Below are 25,992 nucleotides of genomic sequence, written 5' to 3'. Positions count from 1 at the left end.
TATGGCCATTTCAGAGGAGGGACAGGAATGGTTGTTGCAGATTTAAATGTTTCAGCAAGAAAACACATGATGGTTAAGGGTGGGGTGTGGCATTTAGTCAAGGGTAGTATTACAGCAACTGAGATAAAGTTTGAGGACTCCTCCACTGAGGTAGTTTGGGCTGAGGCTAGAAACTGGAAAGGAGAGGTCACCCTGTTGGGACTTTTCTATAGACCTCTGACTTGTCCCAGGGATGTAGAGGAAAGGATTGGATTCCCTACAGTATGGATACAGGCCCTTCAGCCCAACAAGTCCACACTGACCCTCCGAAAGAGTAATCCACCCATACCCATTCCCTTACCCTATATTTACCCTGACTAACTCACCTAACACTATGGGCAATTTAGCATGGTCAATTTCAGCTAACCTGCACGTCTTTGGATTGTGGGAGGAAACCAGAGCACCTGGAGGAAACCCGTGCAGACACAGGGAGAACGTGCAAACTCCACACAGTCACCCAAGGTGGGACCCAAACCCAGTTCCCTGGTGCTGTGAGGCAGTAGTGCAAACCACTGAGCCACCGTGCCATTCCCTGCAGTTTCCTTCTTCATCCTATCGCATCCTAAATCTTGCCTATTCGCATCATAATTGCCTTTCCCCAAAGATGATTCTTACTAGCACCAAGAGTAACAAACAGGATAATTGTTATGGGGGCCTTCAACTTCCCCAATATTGACTGGGAATACTCTAGTTCAAGTAGTTTAGGTGTGTCGGTTTTTGTTCAATGTGTGGAGGAGGGTTTTCTGACACAGTATTGCAGACAGGTCAACAAGGGGCAATGCCATATTGGATTTGGTACTGGGGAATGAGCATGGCCAGGTGTTGGATTTGGAGGTGGATGACACTTTGGTGATAGTGATCATAATTCAGTTATGTTTACAATAGCAATTGGCAGGGATAGGTATATACCTCAGGGAAAGAGGTATAACTGGGGGAAATTGTATGATTAAGCAAGAGTTGTGATGCATAGGATGGGGAAATAAACTGCAGGGGATGGACAGGCTTGAAATGTGGAGCTTATTCAAGGAACAGCTACTGTATATAACTATCAGACAGGAAGATAATTGTCGAGAGAGGGAGTCATGGTTTACTAAAGAAGTTGAAGCTCTTGTCAAGAGGAGGAAGAAGACTTGTGTGAAGATGAGGTATGAAGGCTCAGTTAGAGGGCTTGAGAGTTAAGTGTTAGCCAGAAAAGATCTAAAAGGAAGGCTAAGAAGAGCCAGGAGGGCACATGAAAATTTGTTGGCGAATAGGAGCACGGAAAACCCTTAGGCCTTCTATAGGTATAATCTGGAATAAAAGAATGACTAGAGTAAGATTAGGGCCAATCAGAGATAGTAGTGGAGAGTTGTATGTGGAATCTGAGGACATGGGGAAGTGCTTAATGAATACTTTGTCCTTTTCAAATGTTGATGAGAATACAGAGATCCGGGCTACAAGGTTGGATGGAATTAAGGTTTACAAAGAGGAGGTTTAGCAATTTTGGAAGATCTAAAATAGATAAGACCCCTGAGCCGGATGGGATTTATCCTCAGATTCTTTGGGGAAACCAGGGAAGAGATTGCAGAGCCTTTGGCTTCAATCTTTGTCATTGTTGTCAGCAGAAGTAGTGCCAGAAGACTGGAGGATAGCAAATGTTGTTCCGTTGTTTAAGAAGGGGAGTCAGGACAGACCTGTTAATTGTAGGGCAGTGAGCCTTCATTCGGTGTGGGTAAGGTATTGGAAAAGGTTATGAGAGAGAGGATTTACAATCATCTGGAAAGGAATAATTTGATTAGGGATAGTCAACACGGTTTTGTGAAGGGTAGATCGTGCCTCACTAACCTGATTGAATTCTTTGAGAAGGTGACAAAACAGGTGGATGAAGGTGGTTTTTGTGGTGTATATGGACTTCAGTAAGGTGTTTGATAAGGTTGCTCATGGTAGTCTATTGCACAAAATACGGAATTTAGGGATTGAAGGTAATTTAGCGGTTTGGATCAGAATTGGCTGGGTGAAAGAAGACAGAGGTGGTGGTTGATGGGAAATGTTCATCCTGGAGCTCAGTTATCAGTAGTGCGCCACAAGGATCTGTTTTGGGGCCACTGCTGTTTGTCATTTTTATAAATGATCTGGAGGTGAGTGTAGAAGGATAGGTTAGTAAATTTGCAGATGACACTAAAGTAGGCAGAGTTCTGAATAGTGCCGAAGGATGTTGTGGGTTACAGAGGGACATAGATAAGATGCAGAGCTGGGCTGAGAAGTGGCAAAGGGAGTTTAATGCGGAAAAGTGAGAGGTAGTTCACTTTGGAAGAAGGAACAGGATTGCAGAGTACTGGGCTAATGGTAAAATTCTTAGCAGTGTGGATGACCAGAGAGATCTTGGTGTCCCGCTGCATAAATCCCTGAAAGTTACCACCCAGGTTGATAGGGTTATTAAGAAGGCATATGGTGTGTTGGCATTTATTGGTAGGGGGATTGAGTTTCAGAGCCACGAGGTCATGCATCATCTGTACAAGACACTGGTAAGGTCCCACCTGGAGTATTGCGAACAGTTCTGATAACTGCATTATGGGAGGGATGTGGAAACTCTGAAAAGGGTTCAGAAGAGATTTACTCAGATATTGCCTGGTATGGAAGGAAGGTCTTACAAGGAAAGGCTGAGGGAACAGAGGCTGTTTTCGTTCGAGAGAAGAAGGTTGAGAGGTGATTTAGAAATGTATAAGATAATCAGAGGGATAGATAGGGTGAAAAGTGCCCCCTGTGCCTTTTCCTTGGATGGCGAAGGCTAATGTGAGGGGACATAGCTTTAAATTGAGGGGGTAGTTGAATAAAGGGCGGATATTAGGGGTAGTTTCTTCACTCAGTAGTAGGGATGTAGAATGGCCTGTTTGCAACAGTAGTAGACTCACTGAAGTTAAGGGCATTTAAATGGGCATTGAACATACATATGGATAATAATGGAACGGTGTAGGTTAGTTGGGCATCAGATTATTTTCACAGGTCGGTGCAACATCGAGTGCTGAAGGGCCTGTACTGCCCTGTAACATTGTGTTGTATTTCCAGCATGGGGATTTGAACCTGGCTGTTCTTATTGTCTTGTTTTCCCCCCTCAGTTGAAGCAAAACATTCAGAGACACAGTATAGGTTTACCTCCTTCATCTTTATTCCAGGCCCTGTGGGAGATAGAGCGATCACTAATGGGCACAGAGACAAGCTCTCTGTCTCCCCTCTCAAACTGCAGATTCTTAATGAGTTATATGGTCGTTTTACAGGGAGGAGCATCCAGATAAAGCAACATACGTATTGATTAGGTGACCATTATAATCAGCTAGTGTCAATAGTAGAGATTAAGCCATCTGCTGCTACACAATGAATAACTGGTTTCACATAATGAATACTTTTCACCTTGTTAAACTGCCCTTACATACTGAATGCTTCTAATATTGTTAAATGGCTCTACAAAATGAATGTTTTTCTACCTTGTTAACTGATTACCCTTGCCTGTGGCACCCAATTGAATGCAAGTTCTTATCTGATCTGAGTCATGCTCAGCTGAACCTCATTTTAACAAAACTCAAAAGTTAACTCTTTTTCCCTACCTGCTCATACCCTATACACATTCTCATTCTGGCCAAAAGACAGGGACAGTACCACTGTGCCACAAGATCCTGCTTGATTTATTTGCATTGTAGTCTCAGTGCAGTGCATGCAATTGCATTTTTTTCACTCAGTCATCTGTGCTGTATATTAACCAGGATCTCAACTACCAAAGAGAGCATCCTTTCCATAAGAATTTATCCTTGTGCAATCGACTGGTCCTAGTCAAGTTTCTCCATATGCTATGACCCATATATCTAATCTAACCTTGAATGCTAATATTACTTCTGTAGTTGGTAGTTAAAGCAGAAATTCTCTCTTTAATTCATATTTTTTTCTAAAAAGGTTGTCTTGTTATAGGTATTTCCTGATCAACTTGTTTGAATATATTATGATCCACATCTGGAGTAGGTGGGACTTGAATCCAGGTCTTCTGTCCCAGAGGCAGGAACACTGCCATTGTGCCACAAAAGCCCATAGGAAATATTGTCCATTTTTGTTGTTTTTTTCCTTGAATCCAGATGTGCTCTTACACACTGAAGTTTTTTTTCCCCATCACCAAATCACCTGAGGTATTTTTCACCTATTAACCACAACTGTAAGTTGTCTGTTTCTCTGTTGATTAATTTATATGCAAAACCTGTTCGGGGCAAAAGCAGTTGTTCTTGCTCCCTATGGGAAATGAGACTCTTGAGGGTCATAATTGATAAATTGAGGCCATCGTGATTGTTTTGTAGCGTTAAATGCAAATCAGATATAAGAGTGAACATTGAGGTGCAAATGTGGTGGTTATCCCGTGGTGGTGCTCCTCCCTATGGACTAGGAAGTATAAGTTCAAATCCCTCCTGACCCAGACATGTGTTTAACATGTCTGAACACGATTAAAATTAACTATAAAGTATGGTGACCATGCTTAGCATACTATATACAGTTCTGGTTACTAATACGAATAATGTAATTCTAGTGTTGACAGGATCTAGAAGAAGGCAACCAGAGTGATGGGGTGAAGGTTGAGCAATTATACAGTTGCATTTTTATTGTTTTCTTCAAAGGAATTAGTATTGTAGACCATGCCCAATTTTTGCATTTCCTCGGGAACAATAGAGTCAGATGACACAATACCATGAAAGGGTCTAGGAAACTAAGCTGTAGAAACATTATTTGAATGATGGTGTGCAAAATCTCTGGAATAGGTTCCCTGGTGAACGAAATGTAGATTGATTCAAATAAAAAAGCAACTTTTTTCAAGAGGTATATTTTGGGATGCACTGTGTACGTAAATTGACATTGTGGTAACTGCAGAGTGTGTAGTGGGTGTCTTTGGACCACTGGCACCTAAAGCGTTCCATCACTGGTGTGCTTTCGTGTCCCCATGCCTGTTGCCAATTATATGGATTGCAATGATTAGTCATTAATAGACTGCAAACTATCTACATATGTTCATCATAGGACATAGAATGAAGATAACAAGCAGGAATCCTAATTGACAGGGTATAACCAGCAACGTACCTCAAGGATGTACATTGAAGTATCAACCGTTCATTGTATTAATTGACAACTTTAAACCAGAAGGCCATAGAATTCAAATTTTCTGATGACAAAGCTCCTTAGCAGTGTAGGTTGAAGCATAATTTGTCAGTACTTTGGTAGTTTTAAGAGAATGGACAAAACTGTGGCAAATGGATGTCAGTGCAGATAAATGTGATGTCATCAACTTTGGACTACAAGGTAATAGAGTAGTGTGCTTTGTAAATGGTGAAAAGCTGGAAGCAGCAAAGTCCAAAGAAACTTTGGGAGGTGGGTTAGATATGTGGATGATTAAAATGCTATGGACAGGTACAGAAAGCAATCAAAAAGGTGAATAGAATGCTGCTTTTTTATTTAAATGACAAGAGTGCAAAGAGTTCAGAAGTCATTCTTCAGCTATACGACACCCTTGTTACATTTCATCTTGAGTACTGTAAACAATCTGGACACCACATCTTAGGAATGGTGGCTTGTCGTTGAAGGAACTGTAAGGTTGATTGGCCTGAATAAAGAGAGTATTTCCACTAGTTCAGGCGTCTAACTGAATTGAGGCATTTAAAGAGTTCACTTTTTGAGCCCTCTTCTGCAAAGAATGATCATGGCATTAATTGCTAAATTTATAGTTGAGATCGTTGCATTGTTAACCAGTGCCAGTAAGGGATGTGTGACAAAGGCAGTGCATGCATTTGGGAAAGCAGATAAGCTACAATCTCCTGAGCCTCTTCCACCTTTCCAAGGAGTGACATGGTATACAGTAGTGTATTGCCATGTTCCTACCCTTGAAGAATTTTAATCACTTGTCCTGTCTGCTGTTTTGATGAAAGAAGTTCTTAATTTTTCATTTTTTATATAATTGTAGTTCACGATAACTGTTCTATAACAATTATCAAACAGCACCTTATTGACTTAACATTGTGCTCTTTTTAAAGCAATGATGTTCCCATATAGTCTGGCAATCCAATATTGTCAATAGAACCGTAGCTGGGGTTTTCTTAAGATTTTTTTTGCAAGGCCCCTTTTTATATTCAGAGTATCTTCAAATGGAATCGAGAACCATTTTATTTTAAATTTTTTTGGCTGGTGGTTTTGCTTAGTCCCTTTGACCAGGTTATTTCCAAGCCCTATCTTCTTTAACCCTCACTTTCCTTAAACCCAACAGATTTTTAAACCAGATTGCATCATCTTTGGCTTAAAGACACGAAGTCCATCTCCAAATGGGACCATATCCTATTTATCAATTTCTTGTCATCCATTTGCAGGTCTCTTGCAAGAAATAAATTACAATTAATATTGCACTGTTATGTGCAGTTATTTGGTACCATTCCTCATAGATATATTCAAGTCATTCATATAGATAGTGAATGCAGGTAAACTGTCTCAAGTTTGGTTATCCAAAGGTTGTGTTGTCTGAAAACTGAATTTTTTGTGAGTTTTCCTCATTTTTATAGCATTGATGGAGAGAAGCGAGGGAGGGATGCAATAATTTATTCAATCCAATGCTGAATTTGAATTAATATCAGCAGTGACATGATCATTAACCTGAAACGTAAACCTAGATTGCTAGAAAAACTCAATAGCTTTGTCAGAACTGGAGGCGTTCTGAACAAGAGTCACTGGATCCGAAATGTTAACTCTGCTTTCTCTCCACAGATGTTGCCACCTTCAGAGTTTTTCCAGCAATCTTTGTTTTCATTTGGTGTAGGTGGGACCTGAACCCTGGTGTTCTAATTTAGAGAGAGGGACACTACCACTGCACCATACGGCTAACCAATTTGTAATCTGTATTTCTACTTTTCCATATGTTAAATCTTACTCTGTTTGGTGCATTAAGAAAGACTTTCCTAAAATGATCTTCAACTTGAGTTCACTCTTCTATTAACTCAAAAAAACTTGAAGCATGCCAATCAAATTGCTCCTTTAGAAGTCTTAGTACTTCGACTGATTTTCTTAAATGTGTGTTAATTCCTTCCTTTAATTGAAAGCCTTAACATTTATCCGTACACTAAACTGACCTGTATTTACTGTTGATTATTTTTGTTTCACCATCTGGAAGTGGATACTTGTTGGCCACTGTCATTCCTCTGGCACAAAACTGCATCTCATAAGATCCCTGATATATGATTTCCTGGACACCTGCTATGTCCTCCTTCAGGATTGTAGAGGCTATTCCATTGGTCTCAAATATGTCTTTCAGTTATCCTAACTAAATTTAAGAAGACTTCCCTTTCTGTCAAAATATCACTTGCCTTGCTCCAAAGCATTTCAGGTTTTGTATCCTCTAAGCTGTCCTTTTCTTTAGTATAGACTGTGTAAAATGTTTTTAAAGTTCCTTAAATATGATTAAAATACAGCATAAATGGGCATTTCTGTTGAGGATCTGACCTTTTTAATTTTAAAAGCAAAATACTGTGAATTCTGGAGATCTGCTTTATTTTTGCTTTTGAGAATTTTTTTGCTTATGAATATGTTAATATTCTCTTCAAATTTTTCTCTTCAAATTCTTATAACCATCCTTATCCTGCTTATTAACTTTCTTTTTTGCATTCCCTTCATTATTTGTGTTCTATTTCTTCTAAGCCCTCAGCTTAAATTTTAATTGGCTTGTAACCTCTATTTATCAATGGAATCCTGTAATTATGAATAATTTGCTTTTAATGAATACTTACAGCAGCTGTAAAAATGAAAAATTTCTTCCAAAAATTAGAGTAGAACATTTTATCTTTGGTGTTGCTCTGTTAACCCTGATGAAAATTAGCTTTATTTTCAAAGGAAGAGTATGCACCTGAAGTGCCTGTGGTGAGAGCTTGGGTTTCTTTGTGCCAATATGGAACAGGGAAAAAAAAATTAAAGCAGAGTGCATTACTATTCATTGTCTTTCATCAGTACCACCCAGACCAGCTCTACTGCAGCTGCTTCAAAATAGTAGATAACTTTTGAGGGGGGGGAAAGAACCTTTTCCTGTTGTGACCCTCACCTTAAAGGACAAAGCCTGTTGTTGTCAAGATAGGTGTTTAAAAGTGGTGTTATGTGAAAGTTTTATGCACACTCTTAGACTTCACTGAAATCTTGCTCATTAACCTTGTGTGGCTGAATGTTGCAGATGAACATAGGGTTTCTATGTTCAGTTATGGCTATCATAAAATAAATTCTACTTGTGTTTCTTTCTCTCCCTTCCCATTGTGACATCAAATTATTAAAAGCTATAGAAAGTTAGTAAAATATTTCTAATGCAGGGTACAAGTCATGTATCCTTTATATGCACATGGAAAAAACTGAAGAGACCTAAAATCATAAGATCTTTTGAAATCAGACCTGTAGACTGGCTGAGTTTGGGCCTTTTGGGAAAACAAACTTTATTTTTCCTCTTTTCGGTTCATTAAGGTCCTTTAGAAAAAAGCTTAAAATGGACTTATAATTGCAAGTGTATGTGAAAATTGAAAACTGAAGACATCCTTTATCTGAAAACCAGTTGGTCCTGAGGTTTTTGGATAAAAGATTCCCAAACTGTGATAGAGCTAAAGAAATCCACTAAATGAGATATTAAGACTTCACACTTTGGCAGAAAGGATAGTGCTCTGCAACTGTTTTAATCTGTTTAATTTGATCAGTTATTATTTTAACTACTTTATTAGATCTATAAATGCTGAAAAGCCATGCAGACCATTTTCAGAGAAAATAAAAATTCTTGGCAGGACTTGTTAACATTCAATTCTGAGAGATGTTTCCTGATTCATTTGGGCCATAATTTTCTATAATCAGTGAACTCAGTATGTTACCACCCTCTTCCCTTTCACCCAATTTGCGCATAAGTAATGAGCATCATTAACTTGCCGGTTTTACTTGTAAATTCTAGCCTAAGAATAACTGCGAACTGTAAATTTATTTTATCAGAAATTTCTGTTCCATGGTATTTTTAGTGATTACTTAAAATAAGAGCATTCAGAACAATTACTTTAGTAGAAACTATCCAGGTTTAATGTATTTCATACTCACTCATACTGGACAGAGATGCCCGAGTGGAAACTGTTTTTGATAGCTCATAAGTTTTACTTTTTCATTTTATTTCTTGTGGCGAATAGTCACCGAATATACACAAATGAGGCTTCTGATGTACCTTTAACAAAAAAGCATAAAATTTATGCAGAAAGCCAATGTACAAAAATCACGATACAAATAGCAAATATTTTATCCCTTTTACCCCAGCAATAATCTTTTGGACATTCAAACCTCACTTAAGTTACCCGTATTTCCACACTAAAGCTTCTTGCTCTGTAGGCATGGCTGTAATTGGCTTCCTTTGACAATCATTTTATGCTATTTTCTCTTTTTAATGTCTCTCTCAGACCCTTAAGCTGCTGACTAGGCTTAGTTGTTGCTCACTCCTTCACCTGAAATGCAGCCGGAAAGTGCAAGAGTAATTTATCAGGTTTGGCATCACCTGTAGATAAAGAAGCAGAATTGATGTTTCCAAGTCCAATGACCTGTCATCAGAACTGATACTGCCAGATTGCTGAGCTTCTCCAGCAGTTTCTGTTTGAGTTTGAGTTCCAGCATCTGCAGTTGTTTTTTTTCGTTACTTAACCTGGCTTCCTTGAACTCCTGTCTTTAACAGGATGTCTCCCTCTCTGACATCTCTACAATCTTCTGCTTTTGACTCTGACATTCTTCCCTAACCCCGAATGCATGGAAATTGCTGCTAACAGCATCTTCAGTGTTAAGGACTGCTCTCAGAATGAATCTGCTTTCCTCTGCCACCTCCTTGAGGTTGTGAAACTCATGTCAGCATCAACCAGTTTCAGTGAAAACAAGATAGATAAAATTTTTAACATTCAATCCAAGTTCTATAACAACAATATCTTGTGATTTCTGGTGATTTTTCTGATATGAGTGTTTGAAATTGGGCTATTGAATGGATACTGAAAATGTGTTGCTGGAAAAGCGCAGCAGGTCAGGCAGCATCCAAGGAACAGGAGAATCGACGTTTCGGGCATAAGCCCTTCTTCAGGAATCCTATTGAATGGATACTTAAGTGGCAGTTTTCTGTTGATGGTGTCTTCGTAAAACATTTAACAATTCTCTCTCTTTTTTTAAAGCAATAAAGTGCGAGTTTGAGATGACTTGCTAAGAGATTAAAGCCATAATATTCCACTGGTTTGAACAAGTAACAATAAACTTTACAGATTTAATAATCCACAATGCAAGTAAACTTATTTCTAACTTGCAAAATTTAGTGGCAATTACAGGTAAATAACTTAAATAGTGCACATCAAATGCAATGAAGACACATGGCACAGGTTTCAGCAACTCACCCAGGTGTTTATGCCAAGGTTGGTTTATGAAATCTCATTAAAATTCTAGGGATCAAAGTTCTTCTCTTTTATAACTCCAGCTGTGAAACACTCTCTCCTTTTCTTTGTTGCAGTCTCTTGCCCTCTCTTTTCCCTTGTCTCTCTTTTTTTCCCTTTGTGTCTGTCTGTCTGTCTCTCTCTCTCTCCGTCTCTCTCTCTCTCTCTCTCTCTCTCTCTCTCTCTCTCTCTATCGTGCATGCGTGCACATGCACACTTTAAGAAGCTGCTCCACTATGGACTGTTTCAATGACTATTGTGTTTCGAGTTGTTCAGTCTCCTTCACTGGATCGATTAGCCCCTCGACTCCAAAATTGTACTCTGGTACCTATTACAGTATAACTTCAGCTCTTCATCAAGTGGTTGCCTCACCAAGCTTGATTGTAAAAACAAACATGGGGGTGCTGAAAACAGAAGCATAAGTGGGCTACTCAGCCCATAGACCTTGTCCCTCTATTCAACATGATCATGGCTTATGCTTTGATTTCTAAGCCTTACTCCTGCTCTCTCCTCAAACACAGCTTTATCTTGTGAAAATCTGTTTCTTTCTTAAATATATTCGGTGAATTCACCCCACAGATGCAGTGGAGCATTCACCACTTTTGAGTGGAAAATTTCACCTCATCACAGTCCAAAATGGCCTAATATCCTGAGACCCCCATGACTTCTGTTCTGAATTTCCCCAGCGAGGGGAAATTCTATCCCTGCATCAAATCTGAAAGTATCGTTCTCTCTATTTCTTTTTCTGGCTGCATTGACCTCCAAAATCTGAGTGATAGTGACTTCCAGAAGTGGAAGTTAATGTTGTGATCCACGTTGGTATGCTGAATGTTGCCGGTCAGTATTTTATATGTTTCAACGCGATCCCTCCTTTTATTCTGAATGCTGGTGAATGCAGTTTGAGCTCCAATCTTCCTCCATTGCAATAAACAAACACTGCTTAAGATTTTCATTTCCCACTCTCCTTCAGCTGTTCTAAATTCTCCATTCTCGCAGGCTTCTTGAGTGCCTTGCATTTTCTCCTACTTTCTCAGCTCCCCCAGGATGACTACTGAGTCCTGATTCTAACATTTAAATACTGATTATTTCAAGAACACTTACAGCAGCCACATTTGATTCATCAGTGCGTCCCATACATAGGATCTTTGTAGTTAAAGTGCCAATCCAGCAGCACAGCAATCCTAATGTGGAATGTCTTTCTGTCTTTTTCTCACATTCTCTTTCACTGCCCATAGTACTTGAACTCCTCTGCACTAACTCTGAGTTGTCCTGAGTGACAAAATCAAAATCTTATTATAAGCCTGTCTCCTATTGCGGGGCTGAATTGGGTAGTGCTTATGTTTTGAAACAATCGAATGTCGCAGCCTTGGAGACGAATGTATCTTGAAAATTGCATTGTCACAACACTGCAAATGGATTTCATCACAAAATAATTAATTGTACTCTATTTCAACTATGAGCTGTTGTCCTGTATCTGAAGCTTGACTATTGTTTATGCTCTGACCGGCAAACTGCATTGTCTCATGCTAACTTTGGATATGCAGTAGCCTAGTTAGATAATTCGTAATCTAACAAGGCTTGGAGTCTTCTGATGCAGTGGTAATGTTCCTACCTCTGAGCCAGAAGGCCTGGTTTCAATGTCCCACCTGCTTCAAAGATGTGTCAGAACATCTCTGAGCAGGATGATTTAAATATATCTGATTCATAGACCACTGTGACTTAGCTCTGCATTATGCTCTAACTGCATGAGTTTGCTTTACCATTTCATACTGGGTCTTGGATGGAACATGAAACTTAATTTTTGCTATGGACGCTGACTGAGCAAATCAAATTTATAGTTGCTTTTATAAACTTCTAAACTGGTTCTGTGGGAATGGCAAACAAATTTTTGTCTTTCTAGGAAAGTAGCACAATTAATCCAGAGTTTATAGTATACATATTGATGTGATACCAGAATTTGATAATTCATCCAAAAATAAGTACCTATAGTTCAGAAAAATTGAAATGAACCCCTGCTATTATCGAAGGATCAACTAGCTGTACAAAAGTCTGAAATGTCAACTATAATCAAAAATCTATAGCAGTTAGATATTGTCTTTGAAAACCATTTGTCTGCCTGACATAGTTATAAAGTTTTGTGTATAACATACTTCAGAGATTATCAAAATTGTTTAAGCAAACAGTTATAATTACAGAAACATCTTGCATATTATAATATAAATTAGTAATCTTATGTTGGCCTACCGTGTCTTATGAATTCCTAACTTTGGTCTGGTAGATGTATTGTGTGGTTTTGCCCCTCTTCCACTTCGAAGAAATGCTGCATGATGTAAAGAGATTTCATTAACGCAAAGGCTGAACTGGTTATTTTCACCAGTGCTATTGAGGTCAAAAATGTTTGATTTAGTGAATTAGACTTTTAATGGCGTTACTCCTTGAACAAGGTTATGTTGTCCTTTTTTTTCAGAGAGGTCATAAAAGCAGCGATTCTGAAATGTCTGCCTTGGATAAGTTTTAGTGCCAATTTGATTATAGCTAACAGATACTGCCTCATGCAAAAAGGCTTTCAAGTTTAAAAAAACGATGAAGGGGGAATGGCCAGTTCTCCCAGCTTAGCTTTTCTCTAATTTGATTTCGTTTTTGGAAGTCTGGCTATTTGCTGAAAGTAGTCAAGCAGTTTGAGGCTGCTGGTCCAAGAAACGGCTACATGGAAGAGGGTGTTCCATGCTGCCACCCCTCTCTCTGACACCTCTCCTGTAAGACTGTTTGAGGTGTTTATGGGGGGATGTTGTACGTATTTGGAACAGCATCATTAAACTGGGATAATCTGTTGGGTTTTTGGATGGGTTAAGTTCTTCTGTATACTCTTTTGTTTGTGTTTCATTTGGTAATCTTGTAAATATAAATTCTGTTTTGTTTAAATCTAAGTGGTTTGACTACCTGCATCTCTCCTGGAATATCCACTCTACACCTGCTTCAAACAAGTAGCAAATTTAGAGTCTGGACTACTTTCTTGAAATGTTTTGAGGGGGCCTGGCCTGGTCCATAATAGGTTTTAGAATCTGTATGAAGTTATGAAGCCTCAGTGCTGAATTGTAATTGCTGTTGACAAGAATTGATCAAGTGGGTCAATGGGCTGAAAAATGGCAGTGGGGTTTAATCTGGATAAATGTGAGGTATTGCAGGGCCTTGAGTAGTGCTGTAGAACAGAGGAACCTAGAGCTGCAAGTACATAATTCTTTGAAGTTTGCATCACATACCGACAAAAGGTTAAGAAGGCATTTGGCATGCTTGCCTTCGCTCAGATCTTTGAGTATAGGAGTTGGAAAGTCAAGTTGAGATCGGTGAGGCCTCTTAAGGAATATTGTGCTCAATTCTGGTCCGGTTCAGTTATAGGAAGGATGTTGTTATTATTATGCTGGAGAGGGTTCAGAAGAGATTTAACAGGATGTTGCCAGGTATGGCAGGTTTGTGTTATTTAAAAAAAAGGCTGGGACTTTTTTCATTGGAGCATAGGAGGGTTGAGAGGTGACCTGATAGAAATTTGTAAAATAATGAGAGGTACAGATGATGTTACTAGTAGTTGTCTTTCCCCAGGATAGGGGATTTCAAGACTAGGGGACACATTTTTAAGGTGAGAGGAGAGAGATTTTATAAAAAGACATGAAGCAATTTTTTTTACGCAGGGTGGTTCGTGTGTGGAACAGTCTTCCTGAGGAAATGGTGAATGCGGGTGCATTTAGAACATTTTAAAAGACATTTGGATACAAGCATGAATAGGAAAGGTTTGGGGGGGATATGGACCAGGAGCAGGCAGATGGGGCTAGCTTAGCTTGGGATTATGTTCGGGGTGGACTGGTTGGATCAGTTTCCGTGCTGTATTACTCTGACTCTATAAGTGGGAGCTCTGCCATTTTTGAGCATGAATTTTTTTCCATTTATGATGCACACACACACTTTTCACCCACCATCCTTACTACGCTGGATATTTTAATACAAATGCTTGGAAAATTACAGTTGTTCACCAAGACAATGGTTGGGCCGCAATAGTTGGCTGGGCGAGGCCAAAGAAATTAAATTTCCAATTCTTGATTCGCATATTGACCCTGATGGAAATACTTGGGAGTTGGTAGTACAAAAATATGAGATTGATCCTGGTTGTGACTTCCTAACCTACTTGGTGAACAATTGGATTGCAAACTAGCAAGAACAGCCTGTGTGTATCTTATCAAGTTGGGTTTGGCATGACAAGCTTGGGAAACAATATTATCAGTATTTAAAAAAGCACACCACCAGTTCAGTGAATATTTTCTGTGGCACGAGTCCCCATCAACAGTTGCTTCTTCTATTGCTTGGATCAGCACTCACTATCCTTGCATCAAGTTGATTTTTACTGTAGATTAAATTAGGACTTTAACATATGTGTAGAGGCTGGCCTCTACACAATCAGCAAGCAACCAATAGAGCTGCTATAAATACAGCAAAATGATCCTTCAATGCTGAATGATACATTTCCCTTTTTTTTTGCTTTATTTCTCTCAGACACAGTATCTACCGTTGGAACAAAGATGATTGTTTAAATAAATGTAGAAAATTGAATAGTACTACATTGCCTCCTTGTTATTAAACATAAAACCACTTATTAAAGAAAAGAAATGAAGATAATAAAATCCCAAAAGCACTTCTGTACAACTTATTAGTTCAAATCACTAATTTTAAAGTTGAAGAATGTTAACTGAGAATGTTTTGAAAACTGCCTTTATGTAACTTAATGGATTTTCAGTCTGTTTCATACATTCCTATTTTTACTTTGAGAAACTGTTTTGAAATATGTAAAAGCATGTTTTGGAAGGATTCTTTTATTTATATCCGACCTAAACGTCTGTTGTTTCATTTGTTTTCCTTAATTACTTCAATAGAATTAAGATGCAGAGTTTCCTGCACACTGGAATGTCACGTAATGGAATGTTGAGTCTGATTGGATAGTTTATTTCATGACTCTCTTTCCCAGCTTTCACCAATTTCATTATGAATTACAATTTTGAGCTAATTTTTGTCTCTACTGTAAATTTGTATTTATGTAAAATTGCTTGAAAAACACAAAATATGACAACTTTATTGTTTCCGCCTCAGTATACATATGCCTCCCATTTTGCAATATTGTACTTGGCAAATAATTCCCTACTTTATTTTGTATTGAAGTACTGATGAAGTATTCTAGCTTGCAATTGTGAACTTACCAATGTTGCATGTTTGATTCATGGTGCCTCATTCAAGTTAAACATTTCTGGTAATGCTATGATATAAGCACCAGTGGAAATTACAGTAGTGCAAAGGAGTTGGGTAAAATTGTAAAAACTGCTGATCCCATCTTTGAAATATTGTACTTTGTGCATGTTGCTCAGTTGGCTGGATAACTGGTTTGTGTTATACAGTAATACCAACTGTATAGGTTCAATTCTTACACAGAATGGGGTTGCCACGAGTGGACTGTCCTTCTCATCTCCCCTTGCCTGAAGTGTGGTGACCCTCTGGTTAAACCACCACCAGTTCTCTCTTTATTATAGCAACCCAAGATCTGGTAAGACTATAACTCCTTTTACTTAGTGCATGGAAGATTGACCTTGTGCATTTGTTTTTCCATTGCTGTTTAGTACTTTTGAAATCTGCTCTGCAGATAGACTAAACTAGTGATGTAGTTAGTTCTGCAGTATTAGTTTGTGCTGTTGATTTACTTCTGCTTTTTCCATCCCACAATGGAAGTTTGATCAGAGATTAATCTTTTTCTTATAAGGAACACATAGAGAGTGAATGTTCTAGATTTCTATTGGCTACCATCTCCCTGTTAATATTCAAAGTTTGTACATGGGAATTGGCCACCTCTTTTTATATATAAATGAATAACATTGTGCATAATTCATGCGATAAAGAAGAAAGAAAATAAATAGTTTAATGGCTAGACACTGTGCTGTATGCAGTGGTGCCTGGTAACAACGCCAATTTAATCCCTTAGCTTAAAACAAATAACCGCAATATTGGAGACCTGAAACAAAAAGAGAAAGTGCTGGAAAAAAACAAGCAGGACTGGCAGCTTGGAGAGAGAAGCAGAGTTTATGTTTTGAGACTGGTGAGTTCTGAAGGGTCACTGAATTCGAAGCATTAAGTCTGCTTTTCTATCAATAGATGCTGCTGGGCCTGCTTCGTTTCTCCAGCACTTTATGATTCCTTAACTTCCTTGATTAGACTTGTTAGTTTATCATTGTATACAAAGCAGGACTTTGCTAGGAGGAGCATGTCTTTTTAAGTTAGATAAGGACCAGTGAAGAGTACTGTTGAAGTAGATAATCACCATTTGCAGTAGGGGCCCACTCATTGCATGATATACAATTCATAGACGGGTATTTTTGCTTTTTACACTATACTGTTCTAGCGTTCTTCATTTTTATTAGCTGGGTAGGTATTACTTTTGGTCAAAAAGATGCAGTCAGATTTTATGATTTTAGCCAGGAATAATGGTAAGTCTTGAAAATTATTTATATCACTAAATTCTAGATGTTTTTCAAATGAGAATTGAGGAAAGTGCAATGTTTAGCTTCTAATTTTCATAATCACTTGAACTGCAGAAAACTTGTCATAGACTGCAGGTTTTATTTTTCTTTTAAATTCTTCATGTTCCAGTCCCAATTCACATGTCAGTAGATGTTGTTTCTTCATAGATACTCCCTTGGTTTCTACACTAGTGGGTTCTGTGGTGGCTGATGAATCCGATAGCAAGCTACAGACATTACTGTGGCATGGTGGGTGTGGTTAGTACTGCTGTCTCATAGCACCTGGGACCCAGGTTCTGTTCCACCCTTAGGCTACTATATTTGTGGAGTTTGTGCATTCTCCTCATGTCTGCATGGGTTTCCTCCAGGTGCTCTGCCTTCCTCGCACAGACCAAAGATATGCAGGTAGATTGGCCATGCTACATTGCTCCGTAGTGTCCAGGTATGAGCAAACTAGGTGGATTAGCCATGAAAAATGCAGGGTTACAAGGATAAGGTAGAGAGGTGGAATGGGGTTGGCTGTTCTTCGGTGGGTTGGTGTGGATGCGATAGGCTGAATGGCCTGCTTCTACTGAGAATGTGTGTAGGGAAAGTGTTAAGTTTTGAGTTTTGTGAAACAAGGGGTTCAGCTAAGCATGACTCTGATCGGGTAAGAACTTAGAGTTAACAATGGGGTGCTGGAGGCATGGGTAATGGGTTAACAAAGTGGAAAGGCATTCCTTATGTAGAGCCTTGAAACAATATTGGAAACATTCAGTAAGTAAGGTCAAGTTAACAAGGTGAAATGTATTCATTATGTGAGGCCAGTTAAGGTTAAGAACATTCATTGTGTAACACCAAATTACTTAATCCTTGCTATTGACACTCGCTGATTGTAATGTCACCCAATCAATATGTATGTTACCTTATCTGGATGTTCCTCCCTGTAAAATGACTATGTAAGTCATTAAGAAACTGCTGTTCGAGAGAGAAGACCGAGAACTAATGTCCCTGTGCCCATGGGTGATCATTCTCTCTCCCTACAGGGCCCAGAATGAAGATGGAGGAGGTAAAACTACTGTCTCTGAGCGTTTTGCTTTGTCTGAGGGGGGGAGGGGGAAATGGGGGGCAACGCTACCTTGTAGGTATCCTATGATTCTATGTAACGTGCAGTGATACTTTGAGAGGTTTGTGCGCTCTTTGCCTCTGCATGATTCTAAGTTTCAAAATGTATTTGTGCCTTCTCAAATAAAATCTCTACATCTGTCGGTCCCAAGTCAGGAGCTTCCACTGATCAGTGGCGTGTTGATTTCTACACTGTTGCTTTTAAGGGCATCCAAAAATCATTTCTGTCATCCTATTTAGAGTCACTTATGATTGAATTTTGAGTAGAACAGTTGGTTTGGGAGCCTGATAGCAGGCAAATGACCCACATTCTGCCCACTGGAGCTGGTGTTGAGTGATTAACAGTTTAATACTGGACAAATTGGCTTGCATTTGTTGTTATACTGTCTTACCCAATAATGAAAATTTTTAAAAAATGCAAGGAATACCACTAACTGCTATGTGTTGCCTTTTTGAACACCTCCGAAATCTTTATTTCTGCCTGCCATGTAGACTTATGGAATATAAATTTGGGCACCATTCTCCGCCTACTTGACAATGATGTATAAGCTGTGATCCTCACCAACAGAACCACCACAGTCTGGCCCCAGTGAAAACTAAATTCAGACAAGGCTGTGCCTTTGTACAAACCCTATTCTCCATCCTTTCTCATTACATTATTGCATATCATCTTCAGCAAAATAGCCACAGATAGACATCATCTACATAATAGATGGAAAAGTGCTCAAACAACCCTACCTTTAATCCAAAACTGAAGTCCAACCTCTGTTGTTGAGCATCAGTGTGCAGATGATATCATTATGTCCACTTACTGAGCTCTGGGCCATCGCAAACTATTCCTCTGAAACCTGCAAGAAAATTGACAGTGTGTGCAATATGCTAAAAAGCGTGGACCATCTTTTCATTCTCATCTTCTCATCAAAGGCTACCAGCTGATGAATTTTCCACATGCAGTGTGCCAGTTAACCTTCAGTCAAGCGAGGAATAGGATCTCAAAGTCATGGCTTTCCAGGCAATAGTAATCCCTGTTCTCCTGTGTTCTTCGGATCCGTGGATACATACAACAAGCATCTCAAAGCAGTTGAGACATATTATTCTATCTGCATTTGCCAGATCCTTTGACAGGGAATACTGTATGTAGGTTGGTATTGGTAAAATCACCCATAGGTGATCAGTTAGAATTACAGAAGTAGTATAATTTTAGTACTGTATTAAGGCTCATGATATGATTATTAGTTGGTTTCCTGAGAAATAAAGTTAAAATAATTTAGTTTTAGGATGTTTGTGTAGTCCTAAAACTCCTAAGAGTTTATAATTACAAATCCTTGAAGACTACAGAAAAGCAAATTGGTGAAGGCAGTAGAATATATGAGATTTGTGATTTTTAAATTGCGACGTGGGATGCAAAACATTGATGAAAACACTCATTAGGTTGCAACTGGAGTGTTATGCTCAGTTATGTGCACTCTGTTTTAAGGATTTCAGGTTCCTGTAGACAAGATTTACAAGAAGAATGCTAGAAATGAGAGACTTCCAATATGTAGACAGAAGCTAGATATATATTCCTTGGAGCAGCTAACAGTTTTAAATATCAAATGTTAATTTTCATGTGAGAGATTTTGAGTAAATGAGAAACTGTTTTCACTGGCAGGAGAGTTGCTATTACGTCCTTTCTAATAACGCTTCCCTAATATCAGATGTTATGCTAACTGGCAGATTGATGCTGGTTTTCTTTGTTTCCTTACATCTTGAAATCCTTATTCAATAAGACAAGGAGACAGTTTTTTAAGAAAAAGACCAGTCAGCAGTTAGAGAAGATGTAATATCAGAACATTTAGAAAGACATAATATAATTAAGTAGAGTCAGCAACACTTGGTGAAAGAGAAATGCCTGACAAATTTGTTAAATTCTTTGAGGAAGTAGCAGGATAGGTTGACAAGCCAGTAGATGTAATATATTTGGATCTCCAAAAGGCATTCACTACAAGTAAGGCTAAGAGACCCTGGATTGTGTGGAGAGCTATATTTGAAAGAATAGAGGATTGACTATCTAATAGAACACAGAGTTAGGATAAAGGAGGTATTTTCAGAATGGTAACCTGTTGCCAGTAGAGTGCCACAGGAATTAGTGTTCCACAATTATTTATAACATATATTTATGATTTGGATGAGGATTGTAAATGCACTATTAAGGATGACACAAAATAGGTGGGAAGGTAAGTGATGAGGATGATGCAAAGAATTTAGAGGTATATAGACAGATTAAGCAAGTGAGCAAAAACTTTGCAGGTGGAATATAATGTGCGAAAATGTGAGATTATGCACTTTGGCAGGAAGAATAGAAGAGCTTGTTGGGATCCTTTATGTAAATCTCAAAAAGGTAACATACAAGTTCAGCAGGTAACAGGGAAAGAAATGGACTGTTGGTCTTTATTTGAAGGGGAAAAGACTGCTTAAAAAAAGGAACAGAAACCATGCTGGAGTAACTAAATAGAAACTGAAAGAACTGCAGGTGCTATAAATCCGAAACATAAATAGAAATTTCTGGAAAAGCTCAGCGGGTCTGGCAGCATCTATAGAGAGAAATTAGTGTCAACGTTTTGCGTTGTAGCCCTTCCTCAGAAAAGGGTCACTCAACCTGAAAAGTTAACTCTGATTTCTCTCCACAGATGCCAGACTTGCTGAGCTTTTCCAGCAATTTGATTTTTTTATTGCGGCGGCACAGTGGCTCAGTGGTTGGCACCCAGATTCAATTCCAGCCTCCGGCGACTGTCTGCGTGGAGTTTGCACATTCTCCCCGTGTCTGTGTAGGTTTTCTCTGGGTGCTCCGGTTTCATCCCACAATCCAAAGATGTGCAAGTCAGTTGAATTGACTATGCTAAATTGCCCATAGTGTTAGGTGTGTTATTCAGAGGTAAATATAGGGTAGGGGAATGGATCTGAGTGGGAGTTACTCTTCGGAGGGTCGTTGTGGATGTATTGGGCTGAAGGGCCAGTTTCCACACTGTAGGGAATCCAATCTAATCTAATAAAATTACACAGGTCTAGCAGCACCAATAGAAAGAGGAAGAGAGTTAATGTTCTGAGCCCAGTGACCCTTTATCACTTTATCATTTTGTTAAGTCTGTTTCCCTTTCTACAAATACCATCAGACTTGCTTAGAAACTACTTTCTAATGATGGTGCCAGACCTGCTTTGTTTTGTTTTTGTTTCAGATCTCCAACATCTGCAGTTCTTTGTTTTATAAAAAATAAGGACATCTTTCTAAAACTATAAAATGTCCTAGTTGACTTCATCTACAATATTGTGAACAGTTTTGGTTATCTTTATCTAAGGAAAGTCAGATTGGCATTTTGAGGGATTTTGCAGAAGGTTCAGTGGATTGATTCTGGGTATGGTGGAATTTTTTTATGAGGAGAGGATGACCATGCTGGGCCTGTACCATTGGAGCTTAGAAGACTGATGTAAACTTTTATTGAAATATATAAGCTTATTTGGTGTAAGAGAGGTTGTTTCCCCTTGGGACAGTCTAGGACCAAAACACACAGTCTGATTAAGGGGTTGCCTAGTTAGGGCAGAGATGAGGAGGGTGAAGGGGGTGAATCTGTGAAATTCTTTATCACAGAGGGCTGTGGAGACTCTAATCGAGGCTGAGACATATGTTTAATCAGTAGACATGAAAGTGGTTTGAGGATTGACTGATGAGTCATGATCTCCTTGAACCATGGAGCAGTCTTGATGGACTGAATGACCTACTTCTATTTCTATATTTTATGGTCTTGTTGTCAAAGTGTAGATATTCAATAATTGACATCAGCACTAGGAGATTGATGTTTTTTTACACAGATTTATGATTAGGATGCACTGCTTAGAAGCTGATTCACTAGTAAATTTTTATAGTTTAATGGATATATACTTGAAAAGACAAATTTGCGAGGCTGTTGGGAAAGAGCAGTGGAATGAGATACTTGATGGTTCTTATGAAATGCTGGCACAAGCATAAGTGGGCTAAATGAGTATTATTTTCTGCTTAGCTTTGAATTATTGATTTGATAAGAATTATTCAAGTTTTGTTTATCTTGTTATAGATGCCAGCAAGCTTATGATGACTATCATTACAGTTTTGTGCTCAATCTATTTTTAACTCTACTACAAATACTTTTATCTTCTAGATCTACCTTCCCCAACACCACCTGTGCAGACGTTGTCAACTTTCAAACCACCTGTGAGACCTGATTTTGGTACTATGGGTCGACCAATCAAGTTACAGGCCAACTTCTTTGAAGTGGACATTCCAAAAATTGAAATCTACCATTATGATATAGACATAAAACCAGACAAATGCCCAAGAAGAGTAAACAGGTAATGTGAAACAATTAGTTTCCTTTTGTAAAGGCACTTATGTCTTAATACAGTTTCTCTGAAATGGTCCTTCAAATGTTTCACACAACTGTCAATAGCTCCATTTTAGTATTAAAAGATTTCTGATTGGATTCTCCACAGATATAGTCTGTTCACCAGTTGAAATTAAAATTTGTTTCAGTTCTTACCACCAGGAATAAAAGAAATGTGATGTATGAAGTCAATATCTGCAGTGTGACCAACTCTTTGAAATAAAGTAGATTTTGACTGAGTAGTGGTGCTGCTCATCTCCATGGGAGTGGGATGAGGCGCTTGTGACTGAGAATGGAGTTTGTCAATGGGATAAGGGTATTAAAGTAAGATTCAGTTGCTGCTCTCAATTGCAATAGTGCAGTACCTCTTATAAATATGAAAGTTAGTTTGCAAAATTATTTCATATACCTATTTTGATTTCAGTCAAGTTCTCCATACTCTCTGTACAGGGAAGGCTCACTGAAACTTCTTTGTCCAAGTTGTCTGCATAGAGATTGGAGCAGTTCATGCTTCCTTTTTAGTTTCATTACTCCACTGGTCACATCATTAATTTAAATGTTTTGTTCAACTGTGTTTTATCAGTGTTAAGTTTAGGATAATATTCTTCAATCAGGTTTCTTTAATAAACAACAAAATTATTGACTTTTTTTTAATCAAAGAAGATTGACACAGTTTGAAACATGAAGGTATATATATATTTATCCTTCTAAATAAATCCCACAGGCATACAAGTGTACACACCATTTTAAAAAAAAGTCTGCAGAGATCTTTGGAAATAAAAAAGCACTTTGGCCAATAATTAATTTTTGAAGAAAAAAGGAAAAGGTAAGAGATGTTCAAGTGACTTTTAGTTGGCATCCTGGCGCACAGGCAGGTGTCACTAACACAAATAGTTGTCACTTGGATCTTTGCCACTGCAGTTTGTTCAGAGACTTCAGAGGCTTTTCAAGAGAAAAGCTGGATCAGGCATTTCTATTAGCAAACTGAATGTTTCATAAGGGTTTTCTCAGAAAGGCAAATGATGAACTGGGTAGCTTCTTTGCCAGCAGACTAGCCTATCTGAAGTTCAAATGAATTTGGACAAAGTTTAACCTCTGACAAGGAGAAACCCAGACATGTGATTTCCAATATACAAATCTGAGCAATTACATTAAACCTGACTTGTAAGATGTATCTTTTTCAAAAGGTTTTTTTTAAAGTGACTCCTTAAGTTATTTTTAAGTGAATGATTCACAACTCTTTTAAGCATGAATTGTTTCAAGAAATATTAATGAAGCATCTTCACAGTAAAATGCACTGTGCTGTACATTACTCCCTATAAAGATGGCAGCCATGGTAGTCCAGGGGCTACAAGCCAATGCCATCTTGCAGCTGGGTGGGAGTACAGTTACACAAATAACTGGAATTAATCCCAAATAATGAGATGTGGTTCAGTGAGCGAAATTATAGGACACTTGAGTCCCTTTTTAAAAAAAAGGAATAGTTGGTTACTCAGGTGCAATAACTCAAGTGGCAGTGGATTAGTTTGCATAAAAGGGATAGCAGTGTAAAAGTAATGACCAGAATAATGCTTATTTTAAGATTAACATCACCTTGCATGATGGAAACTTGCAAATGGGATGAGTGTGTTTGCGTGGGTATTAACCACATTGTGAGTAAAGAAAGAGAAAAATGGTACAAGTATGGGCTTGGTGCTGCTTAGCATAGTGGCAGGCAAGTCTGGAGCTGTATGGCTTCCATAAATTACGGTCTGGTCAGAGTCATAGAGGTATACAGCACGGAAACAGACCCTACGGTCCAACTCGTTCATGCCAACCAGATATCCTAACCTAATCTAGTCCCATTTGTCAGCACTTTGGCCCATATCCCTCTGAACCCTCCCTATTCACATACCCATCCAGATGCCTTTTAAATGCTGTAATTGTACCAGCCTCCTCCACTTTCTCTGGCTTCTCATTCCGTACATGCACCATCCTCTGCCCCTTAGGTCTCCTTTATATCTTTCCCGTCTCACCCTAAACCTATGCCCTCTAGTTCAGGACTTCCCCACTCCAGGGAAAAGACTTTGTCTGTTTATGCTATCCATGCCTCATGATTTTACAAACCTCTATAAGGTCACCCCCTCAGCCTCTGACGCTCCAGCGAAAACAGCCCAAGCCTATTCAGTGTCTCCCTAAAGCTCAAACCCTCCAACCCTGGCAACATCCTTCTAAATCTTGTCTGAAACCTTTCAAGATTCACCACATCCTTCCTATAGGAGGGAGACCAGAATTCTACACAAAAGTGGCCTAACCAATGTCCTGTCTAGCTGCAACCTGACTTCGGAACTCCTATACTCAGTGCTTTAATCAATAAAGGAAAGTGTACAAACTGTCTTCTTCACTATCTAATCTACCTGCGACTCCACTTTCAAGGAACTTGATCAAATAATGGGACCTCTAAGCTGGAATTTGTTTTTTCAATATTATGAACAGATGGAAACAAAACTTAAATCTAGGTACCTATGATTAAGCCATTGTTTAGCTTGATGGGTCATTACTTTTCAATAGTAATTTGTTGTGTAAAGTTGTTTTGTGATGTATATACAATATGGAATTATACGTTATACATGATTCTGAAAAACGCATAAATCTCTTTTTCTAATCAACTTATGCAGCGATGTTATTACACACCTCTGGAGCCAATGGGACTTGAACTATTCAGGGTAGAGATGCTACCACTGTGCTTCAAGAAGATCCTTTTATAAGGCCACTAGGACCCCTTCCATCCTTATCAACGAGAATGCTGACCTGTCATACAACACCAAGTGCATTTCAGTGAATTTTAAAAAATACACTGACTGGGAAGACATTTTAATTAAGCTTTTACAGTAGAAGTAAATTGAAACAGCTTGAAAAGTATCATTTTGAATGCATGGATAAGTAATGTCTTTATCCAGTCAGCTGTGAAATGAAATAATTATTTTGTTTTTTAGAGAAATTGTTGAACACATGGTTCAGCATTTTAAAAATCAGATCTTTGGTGATCGGAAGCCAGTGTTTGATGGAAGGAAGAATCTCTATACAGCGATGCCTCTTCCAATAGGGCGAGACAGGGTGAGTAGGGTTATTTCATGTAATTAACAGTTGAATTAATTAGGTCAGCCCGAACATTGCATTTAATATGTACAATTGTGGGAAAAGTTAGTGTTGCTTTTCTATTGTCATAGTTCCAAAATATAAACATTGGTGGTTTCTATTCAAAAAGTTCCATATCCTCTAAATTTGAACAATATTGCGTGAAAATTGTGTACCACCATTGTTAGAGGGGAGGGAGGTGATTGCTACTAGGAGCTGAGGTAACTTATTACCTTGTACAGATTTTAGTGTTTCTTCTATTAGATTATCAGCTGCTACAATTGAGATTTATAAATTGTCATATTTTGGAGAAGTCTTTAAGATGAAATGAAAGGGGGA

General features: G+C 38.5%; 1 protein-coding gene and 1 pseudogene across 1 annotated transcript in view; one reads left to right on the top strand and one right to left on the bottom strand.

The window, feature by feature from the left end:
- Positions 1–25,992, top strand: part of ago2 (argonaute RISC catalytic component 2) — an 89,460-nt gene that overhangs the window by 9,496 nt on the left and 53,972 nt on the right. Inside the window, exons 2-3 of the mRNA XM_072569896.1 lie at positions 22,315–22,504; positions 25,512–25,632. Of these exons, the coding sequence (XP_072425997.1) occupies positions 22,315–22,504; positions 25,512–25,632 (311 nt within the window). The remainder of the gene's footprint in view (positions 1–22,314; positions 22,505–25,511; positions 25,633–25,992) is intronic.
- LOC140477539 (U6atac minor spliceosomal RNA) lies at positions 25,267–25,340 on the bottom strand (annotated as a pseudogene).

The sequence above is a fragment of the Chiloscyllium punctatum genome, chromosome 5, assembly GCF_047496795.1.
Source record: "Chiloscyllium punctatum isolate Juve2018m chromosome 5, sChiPun1.3, whole genome shotgun sequence".
In the NCBI taxonomy this organism is placed as follows: Eukaryota; Metazoa; Chordata; class Chondrichthyes; order Orectolobiformes; family Hemiscylliidae; genus Chiloscyllium; species Chiloscyllium punctatum.
The sequence above is the reverse complement of the archived record's forward strand: the minus strand, read 5'-3'. Positions and strand labels throughout refer to the sequence as shown.